Here is a 22,744-nt window from a genome sequence, read left to right as displayed (position 1 = left end):
TGCTCCCAAAGATGCGCTATGTCTTATTTTCAGGGGATGTCTTACTTTTCTGTGTTCTGTTCGTCGGGCATGCTTCCAAACAAAAACTTTGCTATGTCTTACTTTTGGGGGATGCCTTATATTTCACGCTTCAGCAAAACCTCTACTACGTCTTATTTTCTGGGGATGTCTTATATTCGGGGAAACAGGGTATATGTCCCGAACTGGTCTCTGCGCTTGGCAGAGGCCAACTTACTGGTGATCCCTGGCCCCTCAATGATGCGGCTAGCCTCGACCCAGGCCAGGGCCTTTACAGCCCTGGCCCCGGCCTGGCGGAACGCTCTCCCTCCAGCTGTCAGGGCCCTGCGGGATCTCAATGAGTTCCGCAGGGCCTGTAAGACTGAGCTGTTCCGCCGGGCCTTTGGGGAGGCTGGCCGCTGATGCCCCCCCTCCATTTATAACATCAGTGGATCCTGCAGCCGCCCCCTCTCTCTTTTAGGGGATTTGATGGTAGGTGCCATCTGTTATGCTGATTTAGTGTGCTGCGTTTTAATGGGATGGGGTTTATTTTACATGGAGCCAAATTAATTAATATTTAACTGATTTTAGTCTTGATTTTATTGTACTCTATTTATGCTTGTTGTTCACCGCCCTGAGCCCTCCGGGGGAGGGCGGTATATAAATATAATAAATAGATGGGTGGATGGGTGGATGGGTGGATGAATGGATGGGTGGATGGATGGATGGATGGATGGGTGGATGGATGGATGGATGGATGGATGGATGGATGGATGGATGGATGGATGGATGGATGGATGGATGGATGGATGGATGGATGGATGGATGGATGGATGGATGGATGGATGGATGGATGGATGGATGGATGGATGGATGGATGGATGGATGGATGGATGGATGGATGGATGGATGGATGGATGGATGGATGGATGGATGGATAATCTCCAGACCACAGAAATCAGTCCCCCTGGAGAAAATGGCTGTTTTAAAGAGTGGTCTGTTTGATATTTATACCCTGCTGATCTCCCACCCTTTTTCAAAAACTGCCTTCCCCAGGCACCACCCCCAAAACTAAGAACTATCACCATCATCGATCACCCTTCACCATCATCAGCATCATCCATCACCATCATCATCAAACTGGAATCTCCAGATTAGAGTCCACCACTCTTAACCACCACGCTACTATTTTCCCAACCCAGAACTGGCAACTCCAGCTGCTGAGGTTGTTGCTTCAGTTGGCCAACTGTGTTAGTCTGCAACAGTAGAAGAAGAAGAAGAAGAAGAAGAAGAAGAAGAAGAAGAAGAAGAAGAAGAAGAAGAAGAAGAAGAAGAAGAAGAAGAAGAAGAAGAGGAGGAGGAGGAGGAGGAGGAGGAGGAGGAGGAGGAGGAGGAGGAGGAGGAGTTTGGATTTATATCCCCCCTTTCTCTCCTGCAGGAGACTCAAAGGGGCTTACAATCTCCTTGCCCTTCCCCCCTCACAACAAACACCCTGTGAGGTAGGTGGGGCTGAGAGAGCTCTGAGAAGCTGTGACTAGATTGCCCCTGCAGCCCAGGGCAGTTGGATTCCATTGTGCACATTCTCCTCCACTGCCCACTTTACCAGAAACCAAGATCCAGCTTATTATTACAAATCATTGACTCTATGAAAACCCTGACAGAGCTTGATAAAGTAAACATTCTCTTAAACTGTAATGACCTTGACTGTTGTCTCGCAGTGGCAAAGTTTCTGGCTGAGGTTTGCGAACTGAACTTATGCTCCAGTGTGAAGTTTTATCTAGTAATTTTAACTGTATTTATATTGTATGTTCTGTATGCCAATAAAGGCTTATTGAATTGAGCTGTGACTAGCCCAAGGTCACCCAGATGGCGTGTGTGGGAGTGCACAGGCTAATCTGAATTCCCCAGATCAGCCTCCACAGCTCAGGCATCAGAGCTGGGAATCAAACCAGAGTGCACCTGCTCTTAGCCACTACTCCACTGCTGCTCCAACAGTAGAACAAAACCTGAGTCAAGAGGTACCTTAAAGATCAACGGAACTTACCAGGGTGTACAGCTTTCATGAATCTAAGCTCACTTTCTCCGGTTTGGTGAGTCAGTATTTACTTTAATGTATCTGAAGTCTGCTTTGATGAATAAAAGCATAGCTGCTGGCAAATTTGAGTTAGTGTTTAAGCTGCTGGGGGCGGGGCAGGGAGGGGGGAGCTGACCTGGATGGGCCAAGCTAGCCTGCTCTTTTGAGACATCAGAAGCTAAGCAGGGTCCACCCTGTTACAACTTGGATGGGAGACCACCATGGAAACTCAGGGTCTCGATGCAGAGGCAGGCAATGGCAAAACCCCTCTGTTAGTCTTTGCCCTGATCTGGATGGCCCAGGCTAGCTCAATCTCATTAGATATCAGAAGCTAAGCAGGGTCCACCCTGTTACAACTTGGATGGGAGACCACCATGAAAACTCAGGGTCTCGATGCAGAGGCAGGCAATGGCAAAACCCCTCCGTTAGTCTTTGCCCTGATCTGGATGGTCTAAGCTAGCGCAATCTCACTAGATATCAGAAGCTAAGCAGGGTTGGTCCTGGCTAATACTTGGATGAGAGACCACCAAGGAAGTCCAGGGTTGCTTTGAAAACTCCATGGGATCATTGTATGTTTGCTGTGACTTGATGGCACTTTCCACCCCTAAGGTCCTAGTGGACCTTGTTTGTTCTACCGGTACAGACTAGTTAGTATTATTCTATCAGATATGCACCGTGCACAATTACAAGAAGATGGATCTCTGCCCTGAGCAATGTGTAACCATAAATTTGAGAAAAGTTGTCAGCAAAGCAGGGGCAGAAAGACAGGAAAGGACATGCGTTCATCACAGTTACAAGCTCTTTAGGGAACGAAAAAAGAGGCTGGATCAAAGTTTTCACAGGAAAGGCAGGTTTGGGGGGCAGACTTGAAGGAAGTGAAAAAGGCCAGAAGATACCTGAAAGCACAAAGGGCAACAAGGAAGAGCAACTTTCAGATGACTGAAGGCAATGGAGCCTGGGTAGAATTTCCAGGTTTCCTGCTATGGCAGGCAACGTACTACTGGCAATCTTTATTGCCTGCCGTTGCTTTGACTGGCCAGTGGATAATACCTAGGCATGATGTCATGCCTCTCTAGGAATTGCCAGCAGCTCTATGATTATACCACACAGGTTCCAGTGGTTCCTAGCAGGGTCAGAGCGAGGGGAAACGCATGCTCCCTGCACCCCTGCCATGCCCCCACCTGCCCCTACCATGCCCCGGGACACCCCCAGCAGAGGTGGGATGCAGCCTATTCACACCTATTCGGTAGAACCGGTTATTGAAATTTTCTCAGTTCGGAGAACCAGTTATTAATGATTAACTCCACTAGGGACAAGGGGGCAACCTCTGTCCCTGGGTACAACAAATCTCATCAAGTGGGGGATGCAAAATCCCCCCCAGGGCCCCTTGTGGCCCCCCTGCCCCCCCATGGCACCCCCCACCCCTACCTCCACCCTGTGGCGCCCACCCCCACACACTTAACTTCATTTCAGAGCGAGATAGGAATTGGCACACAATCCCTAACTTAAGTCTCTTTTCTGCAGCCAATAGCTTTTGCCCGTAACAAAAATGGCTACAGTAATAGCCAAGTAAAACTCTCAACAGCTTCCGCCCTTAACAAAAATGGCTGCAGTAAAAGCGACGAGATAGGTCTGAAAATTGCGGAGGTAGGTTTTAAAACTGCATTATGCGAACAGCACGCAAGCAGCAATTTATAAAGCGTAGAGATTAAGAATCTGAAGTTTACAATTAATCTCGTAGATGCTAGAGTGCATTCAGTCATGAACAATTGAACCTGCAATGTTTTAATTAGCAGTTTTTTTATATTATGCTATTAAATGGAGTTGCAGAACCCATTTAGTTAAAACAATTATGCAGGTGCATGTATGTGATTTTACAATATTGTGTCTCTTAAAATAAGTTCATAGATAACTAAGGAGCATAAGTCATATATTGTTCCAACCTCCAGGTGGTGGGTGGAGATCTCCTGGAATTGCAACTGATTTCCAAGCACAGAGATCAGTTCACCAGGAGAAAATGGCAACTTTATATGGTGGATTCTGATCAACTATTAGCCTGGCAAAACACTTAATTTCCACTGGTTGTGGTGGGTTTTCCAGGCTGCGTGGCCGTCGTCTGGTGGATCTTGTTCCTAATGTTTCTCCTGCATCTGTGGCTGGCATCTTCAGAGGTGTATCACAGAGGAAAGTCTGTTACACACTGTCTCCAGTGAGAAGGGAATGTTTTATTTAAATAAAATGTTATACCCCACTAACTGTTGCTTAATATCTTCCACTCTCTGTTTTAAGGCTTGTTTTTCCTGGTCTCTGCCTAGCCTGAGTAATTTGTGTCAAGAGAAGCCTAGACTTGCCATTTTATTCCTAAGGTCAGGGAAAACACTCTATGGGCGATTCCGCACACGACTAAAATAGGTTCAACCCAGTTCCCTGAGAAGGGTACTGACCTAGGTCGAAGCCATTGTTGTTCCCCACTTCAACCAGTTTGATCCCAGCTCGGAGGGCGGAATCATCCTGTGCCTCTTCGCCGCTCCGTTCCAATTGGCTGCTGCTCTACGGCCATGTTCTGTCTATCCCCACACACGTTATAAAAAAAAAACTGCCACAGGAATGGAGGGACGAAGGTGGTGTTTTTTGATTGGCCAGCTGTACGCATGCCCAAAACATTCAGCTGTGATTGGCTGAATGGGGGACTCCTGGCACCAGAGATTCTGCACTTTACTGGAATCGAGCTGAGTTCGAGCGTGGTTCCCTGAAAAAGTAGTAGTTCCCAACTGGAGTCGGAAATTTGACCGTTACATGGGGCGAAGCTGGTACAAAACCACGTCAATCCCAGTGGTTGTGCGGAGCACTTAGGTCGAACGCAGCTCGAACTTAGGTCGATAACGCAAGTGCGGAATCGACCTATGGCAAACTGCATCTGTTAGTCCTGTTCTCTTGGTTGCTATAAGTTGGCTGTGTCTTGCTGAAGAAAGCCAGAATGGTGTAGTGGTTAGGAGCGATTGAGTGTTTGGAGAAATGGGTTTGATAATTCTGTTTTTCTTTTTTTGTTTATTTATTAATTGTTAGTTATAAAGGTTGGGAAATTATTGTAGGTAAAGATGTTTCTTTTTCTTTTTTTCTTGAAGTATAGATTGGAAAGAGAGGAGTTTAAGCTACTCTTTTAGATTAAGGATTTTGGATCTCTCTGTTAGTTTTCTTTCAAGGGGAATAGATAAAGTAGTTATAGGAGTCTGAAGGGTAAGTAGAAAGTACAGGGGAGGGAAATATTGGAAGAACGGAGAAAAACTAGAGGGTGATGTTTTTGGTGATGTTTTAATTGGGGGAGTTCAAAGAGATAGACAATTAGATATGTTTGTAATATGTTAACAGTTGTAAACAGTTTTTGGTTTCTCTCCTTATGTTATCATATAAAATCAATCAATATAATTGTGTATATCTATATATATAAAAAGCTAACAGTGTTTTTGTTGATGATAGTATAACTCAGTAACTTCTGGGCCAATTCCTCTCAAAATTCCCAGCCACTATAGTCAGCCAGGCAAGTGTGTTTTTGACAGTTACACACATACCTGAAATTTCACACCTGGCCCAGGTAAAACGCCTTTTTCCTGGCGCTCCATGGTGAAGGACATGCAGCTGCCTGTGTGTAACTGTCACCCTTAGAATGTTCGTGCTGCTTAGAATGTTCGCTCAGATGGCCAGATATGAGCAGTGGAAACAGTACATAGGCAGTAACTCAAGTGGAAGTGAAACACATACACACACATGCACACGAGGGAGAGGGAGAGGGAGAGGGAAGGGAAGGGAGGGGGAGGGAGGGGTGGCATTCAAGGGAAGAGAGGGAGGGAGTGGGAGGGGTGGCATTCAAGGGAAGAGAGGGAGGGAGAGGAAAGGGACGGAGGGGGAGGCATGCAAGGGAAGAGAAGTGAGAGAGGGGAGACAGTGAGGGGTGGCATGCAAGGGAGGGGAGGCAGGGGCCCCAGCATCTTGATATGACCCACATTGTGCAATGACACATGTTCGAACCGTTCGCTTCCCTTTTTCTATACACACACACACACAATTATATTGATTAATATATATATACATACATACATACATACATACATATATATATATATATATATATATATATATATATATATATATATATATATATATATATATATATATATATATATATATATATATATATATATATATATATATATATATATATATATATATATATATATATATATATATATATATATATATATATAAAAGAAATAATACTACTATACCTTTCGGTATATTGCTTTTTTTAATGCTGTAAACGGGTCATTATTTTAGAATCCAGAGGCGTGAGCTTGTGGGGAGACTGCACCTGGGACTGCATGGAGAACCTGGGCGCCTCCTGCCGCTTGGCACTGCCCACCCTGCTCTGGAATACCCCGCCCCCGGAATGCCCAGGCCACGCCCCCACCGCATCACACCCCACCCGGTTCCGTTAGCCCCACCACCATCAGAACCTGTTGTTAAAATTTTTGAATCCCACCACTGACCCCCACCATGCCCCGGAATGCCCCCGCACCAGCGTGTGTCCCCCCGCCCCCTTGGCACTATTCCACTGATTCCTAGAGAGGCACTATGTCATATCTGGGTTTCCCAGGAAGTGACATAACAGTATTCCTGATTGTAGCCCCAGTAACTCTTTCCCCCAGACATGTGCTAGTCACCAGCCGCCACCATCATAGAACTAGGGTTATCGACTCTTGTGAGGCACACATTTGTCAAGGGGTGGCATTAGCCAGTGGGTGCAGCCTGTGGAGTTAAGGGCTGGAAGTCACTAATGTCAAGAGGAAAAAGGGAACTAGAAAAGACAGACAGTGCTTAGAGAAGCTGCTTTTGAGGTGTGTGTGCGCGCGTGCACACACACACACACACACACAAATACACACACACGGCCTGGGCTGAAAATGAAAGATAACATTGGCTGGAAGCCTGGAGCTACAAAGGTCTAAAAGATAGATCTCAGAAAAATATTTCTTAAGCCTCTCCTATTTCCTCCAGTATACAAAGAAGTCCACAGATGGCCATGGGCCAGAAGGGGAAAGAATACTCTTTATGCTAGTGTGACCGGACGTCCCGCTTTTGGCGGGACAGTCCCGCTTTTGACTGATTTGTCCCGTGTCCCGCGGGGTTTTTTAAATGTCCCGATTTTTGGAAGGCTGCCACACTGCCTTCTGGGGCGCTCCCCTTTTCCCGCCCTGTCACAGGGGAGCGCCCCAGAAGGCAGTGCGGCAGCCTCCCACGCTGCTGCACTGCCTTCTGGGGCGCTCCCGTTTCCTGCCCTGTCACAGGGCAGGAAACAGGGGAGCGCCGCAGAAGGCAGTGCGCTCCTGCGGCTGCGTGCGCGCACGTGCATGGTGTCCCGCTTTAATAAGGTGAAAATCTGGTCACCTTACTTTATGCCAGTATGCAACACTGTTCAGCTGGCAACTATAGTGCAACCTCTAACCCCTTTAAGCCCTTAGGACTGCTGCCAACATGTTCTGGGGGCTTTTTCTGTGGCTGTCCCCAGAGCTTTGAAACTAAGCTTGCTTGCTTTGAGGTGGGGCTTGGAGATCTCCTGGAATTACAACCCAACTCCCATCTGCAGAGATATTTCCCCCAGAGAAAATGGCTGTCTTGTGGTCCTTCCCCTTATCCTGACCCACCCCCTACAGAATCCACCACCAAAAGATCCAGGAATTTCTAAACCCATAACTGGCAACTTTCTTTGAAATTATCCTCTAGAGCAGGGGTCTGCAACCTGCGGCTCTCCAGATGTTCATGGACTACAATTCCCATCAGCCCCTGCCATCGACCTTAGGTGGGTGAGGTTTAGGGAGGGACCACAGTGGGGTACAATCAATGCCATAGAGTTCGCCTTCCCAAGCTGCCATTTTCTCCAGGTGAACGAATCTCTGTCACTTGGAGATCGGCTGTGATCCCAAGAGATTTCCAGACATCAGCTGGAGGTCAACAAGCTATTTACCCTGACAGACCTCTACAAAGCAATGGCACCTAAATTACCATTATTGAACCTCCCACCCCCTCCCTTTTTCTTTACCTTATGTTACCTTATTTCACTTATTTTAATTTATCTTATTTTAGGAGTGTTGTGGGGTTTCCAGGCTGTATGGCCATGTTCCAGTAGCATTTCATGCAGGCGAAACATCAGGGGAAAATGCTACTGGAACACAGCCATACAGCCTGGAAACCCCACAACACTCCAGTGATTCCGGCCATGAAAGTCTTCAACAATATATCTTATTATACTTTCCACCTTATTTTACGTGGTTTTTGCTACTGGTGCCCATTAACTGGTGAAGAAGAGGAAGAGGAGGAGTTTGGATTTATATTCCATCTTTCTGTCCTGTAAGGAGACTGAAAGGGGCTAACAAGCTCCTTTCCCTTCCTTTGCCCACAACATACACCTTGTGAGGTAGGTGGGGATGAGAGAGTTCCGAGAGAACTGTCACTAGCCCAAGGTTACCCAGCAGGCTTTATATGGAGGAGTGGGGAAACAAATCCAGTTCACCAGATAAGAGCCTGCCACTCAGGTGGAGGAGTGGGGAATCAAACCTGGTTCTCTAGATTAGAGTCCACCTGCTCTTAACCACTACATCACACTGGCTCTCAGTATGGAAAAGAGTATATCTGTTTAGTTGTGAAAGTAACAAGCTCCTTCCCTTTCTCTCCCCACAACAGACACCTTGTGAGGCAGGTGGGGATGAGAGAGTTCAGAAAGAACTGTTACTAGCCCAAGGTCACCCAGCAGGCTGCATGTGTAGGAGTGGGGAAACAAACCCAGTTCACCAGATAAGAGTTTGCCACTCAGGTGGAGGAGTGGGGAATCAAACCTGGTTCTCTAGATTAGAGTCCACCTGCTCTTAACCACTACACCTGACTCTCTTAATATTTGGTGCCCCATACATTAGTTAATATCAGTTAACTGCTAATTAGTTAATATTTGATCTGTTCTAGACACAGTACCCAAATTCATTGTTACGAGTCATTTACGTCACCATCTTTTGGCTTAAATTGTGTAAATCATGTCACTATTTTTAGCTTAAAAACTTTGGGCCTTGGCTGTGATTTATTGGAATTGTTTGGTCGCTGTAATTTGGTTCTGGATTGTATGATAATGAGTTGCCATCCGCCCTGGTCAGAAGTTCAATAAAATGAAATAAAATACTGAGCCTGTAGAGTTGCCAATCCACAGGTGGAGCACAGAGATCTCCAAGAATTACCCATGATCTGCAGAGATCTGTTGCTCTGGAGGAAATAACTGCTTTGGATGGTGGACTCTATGGTATTGTACACCACAGAAGTCCCGCCGTAAACCCCTTCCCCTGGCTCCACCCCCTGATCTCCGGGACATTTCCAACTTGAGTTAGCAACCTTATTGTTGAGGACAGGAAGGTGGCTGAATGATCCTATCTCTCAATGCACAGAGCTGCTTTATTATTATCATTATTGTAGATTTCACAGCTGCCAGATCTTTAGCTGGTTGTCTGCCTTTCATTATAATTCGAGCCTCACCCAGAGGCCTAGGAAGTTGTAATGTATCGGCGTAGTATTCGTGCGGATCCCAGCAGGGCTGCCTTCTGAATTTGACAGATGTTAACTGTCAATTTGAAGATGTTTCAAGTGCTGTCCTAGTGTTTTCGGGATGGTGCCCAGCGTGCAGATTACCACTGGGACAACCTCAGCTGGTTTGTGCCACAGACACCGAAGCTCAATTTTCAAATTGTGGTATCTAGTGACCTTTTTGTGTTCTTTTTCAATGATCCTGCTGTCGCCAGGTACTACTACTACTACTACTACTACTACTACTACTACTACTTTATTATTATTGTTATTGTTGTTGTTGTTGTTGTTGTTGTTATCATCATCATCATCATCATCATCATCATCATCATCATTATTATTATTATTATTATTATTATTATTATTATTATTATTATTATTATTATTATTATTATACAAAAACAGTTATACACAGCAAACAAGATCACTATGCTGGATTTTGTATTAAATCACATGTCGGACACTTCCCAAGCATCTAGGACTGTGTGATGTATCGACGAATAATGCGTGCAGAACCGAGTAGGGTGGCCTTTTGCAGCTGTTGCTGTTATTGTTGTTGTTGTTGTTATAGATTTCACAGCTGCCAGATCTTTAGCTGGTTGTTGGCCTTCATTACAATTCGAGCCCCTCCCAGATGATGAGGATGAGGATGAGGATGATTTAGGAACAGGCTTCATAAAACAGCTTTTAAAAAAAGTATTTTAGCCTGTCAATGCCAGATCTTTAGAGGCCAGCTCCAGACATTGCATGCATAGAAAGCATTTTTTAAAATGTTCCTTGGTTTCCTACTTCCTGATTCCTTCTGTTACAGTAACATAATTTTCCCGGCTGCCAAATTGCCCGCTGAGGATAAAGGAGGTTACACGCTCATTCTCCTGGATGTCTGCTGAGGTCAACGGATGAGTTGGGCCGTGCCAAAGTACCGGTGGTGATCGCGCCAGAGAACAAGTGCATGAATTGCCAACCTGGCAGCTCGCTTGCATGGGATGGGTACGCCCAGGATCTTTGATGAGAATGCTATATAGTCACAATTGCCGAAGGTGGTGTAAATAGAGAGGAAAATGTCAAGAGGCGAAGGGAGAGAATCGAGCAGCCAAGCAGTGATGGAACTGGAGTTTAATAAGGGGAGAGGCAGGAAGAAAGGACGGCCCAGGCAGACTGATGCTCCCACTCCAGAGCTCTCCATCAACCTCAAGGTGACCTTGGGCCAGTCACAGTTCTCTCAGAACTATCTCAGCCCCACCTACCTCACAAGGGGAGGAGAAAGGAAAGGAGTTTGAAAGCTGCCTTGAGACTCCTTGCAGGAGAGAAAGGCAGGTTATGCATCCAAACTATTCTTCTTCTTCTGGTGTTTGGATCCTTAAGCTCTTAAGCAGCAGTGGCGTAGGAGGTTAAGAGCTCGTGTATCTAATCTGGAGGAACCGGGTTTGATTCCCCGCTCTGCCGCCTGAGCTGTGGAGGCTTATCTGGGGAATTCAGATTAGCCTGGGCACTCCCACACACGCCAGCTGGGTGACCTTGGGCTAGTCACAGCTTCTCGGATCTCTCTCAGCCCCACCCACCTCACAGGGTGTTTGTTGTGAGGGGGGAAGGGCAAGGAGATTGCAAGCCCCTTTGAGTCTCCTGCAGGAGAGAAAGGGGGGATATCAATCCAAACTCTTCTTCTTCTTCTTCTTATAATGGCGTTCAATAAAGCAAGCTCCCTCCACTGGCAATGAAAATTGAAATCCATAAGGTGTGTCCTTCAGGGCTACCTGAGTTTTCGGGGTGGAGTCACAGGAGGGAGGAGTTTGAAAACAGCCGGCACCTCAGTGGTGCATAATGTCACACTTTAAAGCAGCCATTTCCTTCAAGGGAACTGATCTCTGTTGCCTGGAGAGGAATTCTAATGTTAGAAGATCTCCAGGACTCACTTGGAAGTTGGCAACCCTCTGACAAAAGCAGAAAGAACTAGGAATGTTCCTTGGGCCTGTCAAAAACCTCTTTGCGCCATATGAAATGAAGAAACTGACAGTCAGTGGTGGGATCCAAAAATTTTAGTAACAGGTTCCCATGGTGGTGGGATTCAAACTGTGGCGTAGCGCCAATGGGGCTGGGCGGGGCACGATGGGGGCATGGCCAGGCATTCCTGGGGCGGGGCATTCCTGGGTGGGGCTGTGGCAAGGACACAGCCGCTGCGCCGGTCCTTGGGCGGGAAATGAATGCACGCAGATGCAGGCTGCCACACATGCCGGTGTGCCTCCTGCTAGACTGCTTCAAGTTCTGCACACTACTGCTGAGAGGAGGGGCATAACTAAGGCAAAATTCACGTGGCAAAATCACCCATTAGTAACCCCCTCTCGGCACACACAAATAATTAGTAACCTACTCTCGGGAACCTGTGAAAACTTGCTGGATCCCACCTCTGCTGACAGTCCTGAATGAAGTCAACAGGGCCTGCTACTCCGTGGGACCAGGTGTGTTTACTTTTGTTGAGCTAAAGGAGGGGCCGGTTTCGAATCTGTACCGCTTTCCAAGTGGAGAGTCAGCATGGTGTAGTGGTTAAGAGCAGGTGGAGAACCGGGTTCAATTCCCCTCTCCTCCACCAGCAGCCAATTGGCCATGCTGGCAGGGGCTGATGGGAAGTGTAGTCCATGAACATCTGGAGCACCATAGGTTGGCCACCCCTGTCCTAGACGAATATGGGAATCAAATGTATGGCCTGCAGGCTGGATCCCCCCGCCCATCGAGAGTTCCAACCCAGCCAATGATCTAGCTCCGTGGTGGTGAACCTTTGGCACTCCAGATGTTATGGACTACAATTCCAATCAGCCCCTGCCAGCATGGCCAATTGGCTATACTGGCAGGGGCTGATGGGAATTGTAGTCCATAACATCTGGAGTGCCAAAGGTTCACCACCACTGATCTAGCTGAAGGAGTGCCCCACCCCAGTCCCAAGATGTCAATGATCAAAGACTATTAAATAAAAGAAAATGCTATGGCCCCTTCCACACATGCAGAATAATCCACTTTCAATCCACTTTCAATGCACTTTGAAGCTGTATTTTACTGTGTGGAATAGCAAAATCCACTTTCAAACAGTTGTGAAAGTGGATTGAATGTGCATTGTTCTGCACGTGCGGAAGGGGCCGATAAGAGAGTTATTTCGAGTTTGCATTTTAAGTTAAAAATGAAAGTTTAAAAAAATATATCATGAATTGGCTTTGCCTGTGTCTTCTATAAAGTTTGTATCTCTGGTACCTGGCATTAAATTTTATGAATACTACAAAATCTGAGGCCAGCCAAACCTAAGAAACATGGACTGTATATATAGTGACACAAAGCAATGAGCTAATTGGTATATGCAATTAGTTTGAGTATAAAGTCAATAGATAATTCATACACCGTTCATAAAGATTATTCATAAAGATGTATTGTGATTATATTATAAGTAATATTCAACTGGATATAAAGGTAATAACAAAACATACAATGAGGCCACTTAGGCAACCTAAGACTTTATACTCAAACTAATTGCATATACCAATTAGTTCATTGCCTTGGGTCACTATATACAGTCCATGTTTCTTAGGGTTGGCTGGCCTCAGATTTTTTTAGTATTGGTTTGACTGTATATATTTGCTGATCTATTAAATTTTACGATACACGTGGCCCGGCCTAACCGACATTTAAGTTCTATCCAGCCCTACCGACAAAATAGCTCAACACCCCCAGCTCTAACCATTATGCACGCTGTCTCTCCTGAACCGTGCAAAGCTGCTTCGTGGATCAATGGTGTGAATCTGGAGGGAACTCCGCGACTTGCTTTCTTGTGTACAGGTAAACTACCTTACGGAAGCACTTCAAAGCCCTTCGTGGTGCACAATAACTTCACCATATGATGGACAAGGTTGCAGAAGTCTTTGAATTAATGGCCATTAAGCAGGGGCTGAATAAGCTGCAACTTACGTGGCCTGGGACCCTCATACCTCCGGGACCGCATTACCCCATATGTCCCTACTAGGCCTCTGCGCTCAGCAGAGGCCAACTTGCTGGTAGTTCCTGGCCCCTCAATGATGCGGCTGGCCTCCACTCGGGCCAGGTCTTTTACAGCCCTGGCCCCTGCCTGGTGGAACACTCTTCCTCCAGCTGTCCGGGCCCTGCGGGATCTTGGTGAGTTCCGCAGGGCCTGCAAGACGGAGTTGTTCCGCCGGGCCTTTGGAGTGTCCAGCCGCTGATTGTGTGCCCCCTCCACCCTCCTATGTTTTGGGCCTATTACCATCCATGCGACCCATGCTCTTCTCCCCTCCTGGGAGGGTCTAATAGGAATTGCGGGCATTGTTTATTATTTGCTGCATTTTAAATTTTAAATTTAATTTAAATTATTTACAGTCTACTATGTATCTGAAATTTTATGTTTGTCAACCGCCCAGAGCCCTTCGGGGATTGGGCGGTATATAAGACTGATAAATAAATAAAATAAACTGATAAATAAACGTTTTTGGGTAGCTAAAGCGCAGATCGGGCCAAGCCCCAAACAAACCCCATCAGGTTCGTTTGACCTATTTCTGCGCAACGTGTCATCTCACAACATGAACGCAGACCCTTGCCACGTATAGCAGCCCAACAGGGTCACGAAACCTCTTGGGTTTTTACAAAATACAGAGCGGTTGTCACACATCAGTACCCCTGAAGGGTTTTTATGGGAGCTCAGGGGTTGCCCAGCCCAGACTGAATGTCCCACTAAGCGTGGTCCTCGTTACCAACACCCAACCACCAATTCCCAGGACTGTGGGGACAATATAATGGAGTTCTGAAGATAATTTGTCCCCTGGTGCAGGCATTTGAATTGATCAGCCGTTACAAGACAGTGTCAGCACTGACATTTATCTTGAGTCACAAATTTCCAGAGTTTAATTACCCTCGATGCAAAATGGCCCGAATCGAGCCTCTTTGTTGTACAGGGTGGAGTGCAAGTCTGTTATGAGGGTTTTGTAGGCTGGCCTGTCGAAGACGCGAGCGCAAGTTAAAGAGCTTTCTGGGCCAGCACAGACAGAAGATCCATAATAAGCAAATATTGTGCGAGCAAAAAGGCGCTGGGATTTCAAGATTGCCTGTCATTCCATTTACATCTTATTTCTTTCTGTCTTTGAACAGCCTGGGGGCAAAGGGTTGCAGTAATGGACTGTGAATCAAATTTAGGACACAGTGTCCCCCCCCCCCCCCCCCCCGCAACTTCTAAGTTAGAGCAGTGATCTTGCTCCAGTGATGTGCCCGCGGGTGTCACGGCACCCGCTTTCTTCTTCTCTGAGCCATTTCTCCTCCAAAGCAAAGAGCTGGTCTTGGATTTCCTACACTGCAAAGGAACTGGGGGCATTCCAGAAGGACCCAGGAGAAACCAACTTAACATTTGTAGGGGGACCCTTTCAGTCTGTCATAAAAAGACGCTCCCCTCCGAACTCTTTCAGTCCCGTGTACTTGGCAAGGTGTCTGCTGTGGCGAAGGAAGAGAGTTCGTAAGTTGCTTTGAGACTCCTGACAGGTCGAGAATAGCAGGATATGAATCCAAACTCATCCAAAAGCAGTGGCGTAGTGGTTAAGAGCAGGTGTACTCTCATATTGAGGAACCGGGTTTGATTCCCCGCTCTGCCGCTTGAGCTGTGGAGGCTTATCTGGGGAATTCAGATTAGCCTGTGCACTCCCACAGACGCCAGCTGGGTGACCTTGGGCTAGTCACAGCTTCTCGGAGCTCTCTCAGCCCCACCCACCTCCCAGGGTGTTTGTTGAGGGGGAGGGAAAGTGTAAGCCCCTTTGAGTCTCCTTACAGGAGAGAAAGGGTGATATAAATCCAAATCTTCCTCTTCTTTCTCCTCCTCTTATTTCCATGTGTATAAGTATCCTACCTAAGGCTGTGAACTGTGATCAGAAGGGTAAAGCTACTAAGACTGAGTGCCTTTATGCAATTGTAAACACCTGCTTGTTCCTCCTCCCCCTGACTGGTCACATGACCTCTCCCCACCTTCCCCCCCCCCCAACTCACAATGGCTCCCAGCTGCAGGCACTGCCCAGTTGCATCAGTGAAATGGCTGTGGGCAGTGAAGGCAAACAGGTGGGGGGTGATCATGTGACCAAGCAGGGAAAGAGGCCACAAGCAGGTGAGGGCATGTGGGTGGGTGCAAGGAATCTGGTGGGCAGGGGAGAAGAGGGCTCCCCCAAGACCTTTCTTCTCAGGGCCCCCTGAACCCCGGAACTTTCCCTGCCCGCTTCCAAAAGGATCGTCTGACGATTAGCCTGTGCACTCCCACACACGCCAGCTGGGTGACCTTGGGCTAGTCACAGTTCTTCGGAGCTCCCTCAGCTCCACCTACCTCAGAGGGTGTTTGTTGTGAGGGGGGAAGGGAAAGGGGTTTGTCAGCCCCTTCGAGTCTCCTTACAGGAGAGAAAGGGGGGATATGAATTTGGAAGCTGCTGTGGGGAGAGGAAGGGAAACGGAGTTAGGAAGCCGCCTTGAGTCTCCTTACAGGAGGGAAAGGCAGAGTATAAATCCAAACTCTTCTTCTTGGCTAATATTGTTGCCCAGGATGGGTTCAGACGGGGCTGAGCTCCTTAAGATTTCCCACTGTGTTTTAACCTCAGGATTCTTTTCCGAACCACCTGTGCATGACTTTTGAGCCTGACCTTCCTCCACGGAGCTTTGGGGCGGTTCCTCAATTTTATTTTCAAACCAATCCCCGAAGAAGAAGAAGAAGAGGAAGAGGAAGAGGAAGAGGAAGAGGAAGAGGAAGAGGAAGAGGAAGAGGAAGAGGAGGAGTAGTAGTTTGGATTTATATCCCCCCTTTCTCTCCTGCAGGAGACTCAAAGGGGCTTACTTCCCCCCTCACAACAAACACCCTGTCAGGTAGGTAAGGCTGAGAGAGCTCTGTAGAGCTGTGACTAGCCCAAGATCACCCAGCTGGCATGTGTGGGAGTGTACAGGCTAATCTGAATTCCCCAGATAAGCCTCCACAGGTCAGGCGGCAGAGCTGGGAATCAAACCCGGTTCCTCCAGATTAGATACACGAGCTCTTAACCTCTTACGCCACTGCTGCTCTCTTAACCTCAGAAAGTTATACTGAGTGAGCAACTGGCCCAAGTGAACTCTGTGGCCAAGGGGGAATTGGAACCCAAGTCCCACCCGTTGCCCTGCCCAGCTGGATCCCATAGTGTCCCTATGCATCATCAAACAACAGACACAGGAAGAGGGTTTCTCTGGCCCACGGACTGACTCTCTGAAATGATTCTCCTTTCAGTAATTAAACAGACATCGCCGCTTATCTGGACTCCGCTGGCCGAATTAGCAGCATTTGTTTTGCCCCTGTACCAAAGCGCTCCCTTTTCAACTGCACCGAGTCAGGATAATTTACGGTTCGTCCCTGAGCTCTTTTAGTCGTTTGTACTATTCGGATTTCCTGCTGACCATGAGAGAGCTCGGGATAAGATAGTGCAGTCCATTTAAATCAAGCCAAGAGGAAACCCTTGCTTCTTGGGAAATGGGGTTTGTTTTCTCCTTAGCCATTAAGAATGTCACCATGAATCCCTCCCATGTTCACTAACTTTGAACGGAGTGCAAAGCCAAACTGGAACCAGGCAGAAGAGACGGCCTGTACTCTGTGTCCGCTTCTATTTCACTGCCAGCTCCCTTGGATTTGCCGTTTCCTTTACCCACCAGACAGCCATACAAGGACAGAGCATTAAATCAATCTTACGAGAAGAAACGACTCCCAAGCCCCACGGATCTTATATATACAGTCTACTTCTGTTCTTTTTTCCTTGTGACAACAACATTTTTGTCCTTAATGTGATCTGATACAGCTTCGGGAATCTCTAAATAACGTACCACGTGTAAATAGGATTTTTATCAGCAAGAAGGACGACTTAACGCTAAGGCAGAATTTAAAAGACAAGCAGGTGCCGCTTATGAAACGGCGCACAGGCTTATTTCTGCCCAAACTTAATAATGTATTTTGCGGCATGTTATTTTGACACTCGGCGGTGAATTCATGTGACTTTTCTTATATAACTAGATATGCGAGAAATCGCACGCAAGAATCCCTAAGGCCACGAAGCATCTAGCTTAAAATGCTCCAGCATACAGGCTCAAGGTACATCAAAAGATGCAACGACATCACCTGAACACCCAAATATAATTCTGTACGAGACGAAAAGTAAATATGGCCTTGTTTCGTGTGTTAAGGAGTACCTGAGATATTATTTACTTAGCATTAATGTTATGTATGCTCTGCACTGATGTTCCCTTATCCTACTGGAATACAAATTCACTGAATTCAAGAAAAACCTGCTGGAATTGGATATGACTGGAATTAGGGGGACTTGCTTCCAATTACGTGTAGCTTCATCCATAATCCAAAGAGCCCAGGATATTTTGGTGTGATCTCTTTCAGGGCAGGCCATCTTCCTCAAACTTATGGGACCCCTGCCATTCATTTTAACTGGATGTAGAAGAGGGAGCTCAACATATTTCAGGAGATATTTCAACTGTCCTGGGTATATATTGCAGACTAGGACACTGATTTAGCTGGGTTGAATATCCTCCCCCCTCTTTTAACAAACACAGTTTCATAAACAATTATGCTCTATCCCAGCATATAGCTGATTTCTGAATTTTACTTCCCCATCAACCGATCACTGGTGGTTTCCCAAATGTATTAAGCTCTGTAGGATGGATGGCTTTCGAAAAGGCAGGAAATCCTAGCTTCAAATAGGGCCTGACAATTAAACTGCACCTAGATGCTCTGAAGCTGTAGGCTCCCCAAAGGCATTTTGGAATAACATCATCCTTTTCCCCAGAGAATCTTCTCTTTCCTTGACACCAGTTGGCTGTCCAGCCAGCTCTTTCAGAGTGGCTGCCAGGTTTTCACGCTGACTTCTCGGCGTGCAGAGGAATAAATTGCCAACCGACGGGGCTGGGAAAGGGAGATTCCCTGATTTGTATTCTCATTAGTGAATTACGGAAGGAGAGTTCCATCGTCTTACCTTGAACTGACAGACGCAAGTCACCGTGTCTCCAATCCTTAAGCACTCCCCGTCAAATTTACAGGTATTGGTGTCACAGAGAAAGAGGTCGTTTTCTCTGTCATCATAACCTCAAATTTGAAAAAAAAAAGAGAGAGAGAGAGAAAGAAATGCTGTCAACTTCAATCCGGCTGAGGAAACGACACAGGTCGGTTGCTTTTGAAAGCTCCCTCCCTTTCTTGTTGATGAAGCAACATGCTATCGAGACACACTGTTTTATCAAGTTCACTTTTGCGCTAGGAGTTTGTGACCCTGGCCTCTCCCAATCCCCCCCCCCCTTTATCGAATCGGCTCCCCTTTCCTCCCCACCGAGCATTCAGGTTGCAAAATCCCACACGCCTCCCTGCCTTTCCTGTCTGATCTGGTCCAAAAGTCTAAAATGGGGATTTCTCGAGGCAGCCCCATAACAAAGCCCCCTTAATAATAAAGATAAACAGGCTGTGTGCTTTGTGTGATAGGCTGCCTGATTCCAATGAAGATTGATCACCTCCAGGTTAATAGGAAGGGTGCCAGGTTCTACACAGAGATGCCGAAGCCCGCCCCGGCTCTTTCCCTCCCGTTTTGACAGACAGGCTAACAGACCTGGCTGTAGATTCAGCTCACGAATGCCAGCTCAAATTTCAGACCTCGGCTAGTTGCCCTCTCCCTCGGAGGGCGTGCGCAGAAACTGTTCAGCAAAATAGCCATATTTAGGTTCCAGGTCCATTAAGCCTGAGATCCTATTGATTTCTGTGAACGTTCTCGTGTTCCTAGCCATATATTAGCTCAGTGGATTCACCCCCAAAACCCAAGAAGGGGGCTCAGGAAAAGTGACTGATCGCTCCGACATGGAAGAAACACATACTGCAGAAGCAGTGTGGCATTCCTCTTCCACACCCTTGGATTTCAGGAGCACTTTTTAAAATGAAACAGCTCGAGTGTCAGCCCCCAGAGGCTGTATTTTCTGCAGCGGTTGTTCTAAGGGGAAGGATGATGAACTGCTGGAGTCCTTGCAAGCTTGTGCAGATTTCAAAATCAGAGAAAATCATCTAGCAGAAAGCAGCCCAGATCTATATCCGATAGATACTCCTCAGAGAGGAAATGCAGGGTGATGTGTGTGTTTTTTTTTTTTTAAAAAAAGGACAGAGTTACACATTATTATTAGCAAATGCCATGCTGCATTTCCAACCATTGGCTTTGGAAATGCATCTGTGTGTATCTGGAAGCATCCAACGTCCCTTAAAAAAAACAAGAGGTTGCCGGAAAAGACTCTTAAACCTCTGCAAATCAAATCGGGTGGAAGAACGATTCGCTCCTGGGGGGGCGGGGGGGGGGTGACAATTAATCTACTGAGGGTAAAGCTGATCATACAAAAAATACAACCGGGGGAGAGAGGCAATAAGTCCCTTCCTTATTCGATTAGTATTTTTTTTTCCCACAGGGGCCGTGCCCGGCAAAAGCCACTCTGAGGCAGGGAGCAGATAAAAATAAAAGGCTTCCTTAATTACAGCCCTCCGGAAGAAGAGGGGGGGGGGGAGAGAAGAAGGGGGAAAGGCCGATTCTTGATCCCCCACTTTGCCCCTTTGGATTTTGGGGGTCACGGATTGCGTTGCAGCCAAAGTTCCCTCCAGAAAGGGCAGGGCGTAGATAAATATATATTGCAAAGTTGCAAGAGTGGGAAGAAGGGTCGGCCCCCAACACACTCCCCCCCCCTCAAAAAAAGTGATTGCATTAAAGAGGGGGGGGACGAATTCAGCTGGTTCTTGCAGAACGGGTCCACTCCGGCGTGGCTGGATAATCTGCACTTTTCAGCATTTTTGGCTCTCTCTTCCTCCCTTTCCACTGATGCTCTAACTTTTATACTTAAAAAAAAAAAATCAAACAATAATAATTTTAAATACGAAGAATTCTCTTCTAGCTGGTTTCCCTGACTGGCTCCTGATGCCAAATTAGAGCCCAAGCAGTAGAAACCTTCTATGGGAAGACCTCTTCAAGCATCAGCAGTTGAAGGTGGGTGGGGGACCAGAAACCGGGCAAGGTCTGCCCCCCCCCCCCCACTCTTGCCTGTCCAGGCATTCCATTGGGGGTCAGCAGGCACCTGCCATTTCCAGCCAGCTCTATGCTCCTCTCTTTTTTTTGGGGGGGGGGACCCTGCACCCAGCCAGGGCACTGGCCGGCGATCTCCCTCCCTCCCTCCCTCCCCCCCTCCCCTCCCCGCTCCCCAGAAGCCCCGCTTACCGGAGCAATTCCAGCCGGTGGGCGTTTGGCAGTCGCTCAAGGAGGTAGGGAAGGCGGCGAGTTTCACCGGCCGCGCCAGGATGAGTACCAGCACGGGCAAGAGCAGCCAGCAGAGGCAGCCGCCCAGAGTCCAGGCGCCCTGGCGGGCCGGGCCGGCTCCGGCCGAGCCCCCCATGCCTTGGCTCCCCGCAGCGGCTCGGACGGGTGTGGGGCCGGCGGCGGGGGCTGCTGAGCATCCCGGGGGGCGGCTCAGCGGGCGGCGGGCCGGGGCGGGCCGGGGCGGCCGGCGGGGGCGGCGGGGGGCCGGGAGGGGGCGAGCCGGGCGGCCGGGGCCATCCAGGGGCCGCGGGGGGAGCCGGTCAGGGCGCTGCTGCTGCTGCTGCCGGGCCGGGCCGCCCCTGCCGCCGCCGCCCAGCCGCCCGCCGCCCGCTCCGCATCCCTCTGGCGCTGGCCGAGCCGCCGCTCCCCTCAGCCCGCCGCCGCGGTCACGTGCCGCCCGCCAGCGCCCGCCCTGATTGGACGAGCGGGATGCAGGAGCCGCGGAGGCTGGACCAAAAGATGCTCGGGCGCCCGGCTCCGGCGGGCGGCGCGCTCTTGGCCCGGCTCGGCTCGGCAGCTCCACCCAGGGAGGGGGGCCGGGGGGGGGGAGCGAGGAAAGGGCGGCGGCGGCGGCTTCGGGGGCCAGGGGAAGCTCCCCTCCTTCGGTTACCGGGCGGAGAGAAAAATTCTGCAGCCAGAACCAGAGGAATTGGGGGTGGAGGGGTCTCCACTGCCCTCCTTCGCCCCGGGACTCACGGGTGGGGTCCCAACTTGGGATGCCAGCCTCCCGGCACCTGCTGGAGCCTGCGTACGGTCTCGGTAGGGTTGGGAGAGGACATCTGCTTGAACCTTTGGAGGATCTTAATAGGGTTGGGAGAGGGCATCCGCTTGAGCCTTTGGAGGATCTCCGTAGCGTTGAGTGAGGACATCTGCTTGAGCCTTTGGAGCATCCCCCGGGATACTCCAGACTCCGGAGATCAGCTCCCCTAAAGAACATGGGCGCTTGGGAGGGTGGACTCCGGGTCATTGTACTTCTGTCCTCCCCAGGCTCCGTCCCAAAGGCTCCAGCTATGTCCCAATCTGGCAACCCAGCCACTCTTCGGCCCATCCCCGGTCAGTAGGCACGGTGGGTTTGGCAACACCCTGGTCACTCCTGTGGCGCTATTGTGTTCGCAGCGGCCCTACCTGCGCCATATAGAAATGCGTGTTGGGGTGGTGGTGGTGAGGAATGCATGTTGTGGACGCTGCTAGGAGGGTAAGTGAGCCGAGACCCCTGCGATAGTGCTGGGGGGGGGGGCAGCTATGAAAGGGAGTCCCGTCCATAGGCACGGTCACCTGTCGGTGGGAGATTCCCCAGGGATGGGACTCATCTCCCATAGGGCGGATTTCAAAGTTCGGGGTCCCAACTTCAAATGTGTTTGGGGGCGGGGGGGGGAGAGAAAGTGGAGGGCGCGAGAGGAACCGCGGATCGGAAGGGGATCGGTGCCGTGGACCATATCCACACTCCCCCCCAAAAGAACAACAAGAAGAGGAAGACGGATGCGAACCCTGGTGCTCCCCCCCCTTGTTTCACGCGGAGCTGTTCTTGGATTGCAGGTGTGTATGAACACCCCACCCCCACCCCCGATCCCAAAGTGCAGACCCCCAGAGGGAGGACCTTGAAATGGGCTCTTGCTAGACCAGTCCCCAAAGGAAGGGTCTCCCTCCCCCTTGAGGACCCCCCCTCCCCAGATTCACCTGCTCAGGCCCA

The 22,744-nt window shown here is 48.7% G+C and overlaps 1 protein-coding gene across 1 annotated transcript in view; it reads right to left on the bottom strand.

Moving 5' to 3' along the window:
* The window catches only part of TMEFF2 (transmembrane protein with EGF like and two follistatin like domains 2), a 328,663-nt gene extending 306,719 nt beyond the window's left edge, over nt 1-21,944 (bottom strand). The window contains exons 1-3 of the mRNA XM_048483643.1: nt 21,807-21,944; nt 20,956-21,466; nt 18,700-18,809 (exon numbers count right to left, since the gene is read on the bottom strand). Of these exons, the coding sequence (XP_048339600.1) occupies nt 18,700-18,809; nt 20,956-21,466; nt 21,807-21,944 (759 nt within the window). The remainder of the gene's footprint in view (nt 1-18,699; nt 18,810-20,955; nt 21,467-21,806) is intronic.
* Between the last annotated feature and the right edge of the window lie 800 nt (nt 21,945-22,744).

The sequence above is a fragment of the Sphaerodactylus townsendi genome, linkage group LG02 (assembly GCF_021028975.2).
Source record: "Sphaerodactylus townsendi isolate TG3544 linkage group LG02, MPM_Stown_v2.3, whole genome shotgun sequence".
In the NCBI taxonomy this organism is placed as follows: Eukaryota; Metazoa; Chordata; class Lepidosauria; order Squamata; family Sphaerodactylidae; genus Sphaerodactylus; species Sphaerodactylus townsendi.
Note: the sequence above shows the minus strand (reverse complement) of the source record. Positions and strands in the feature narration are given on the sequence as shown.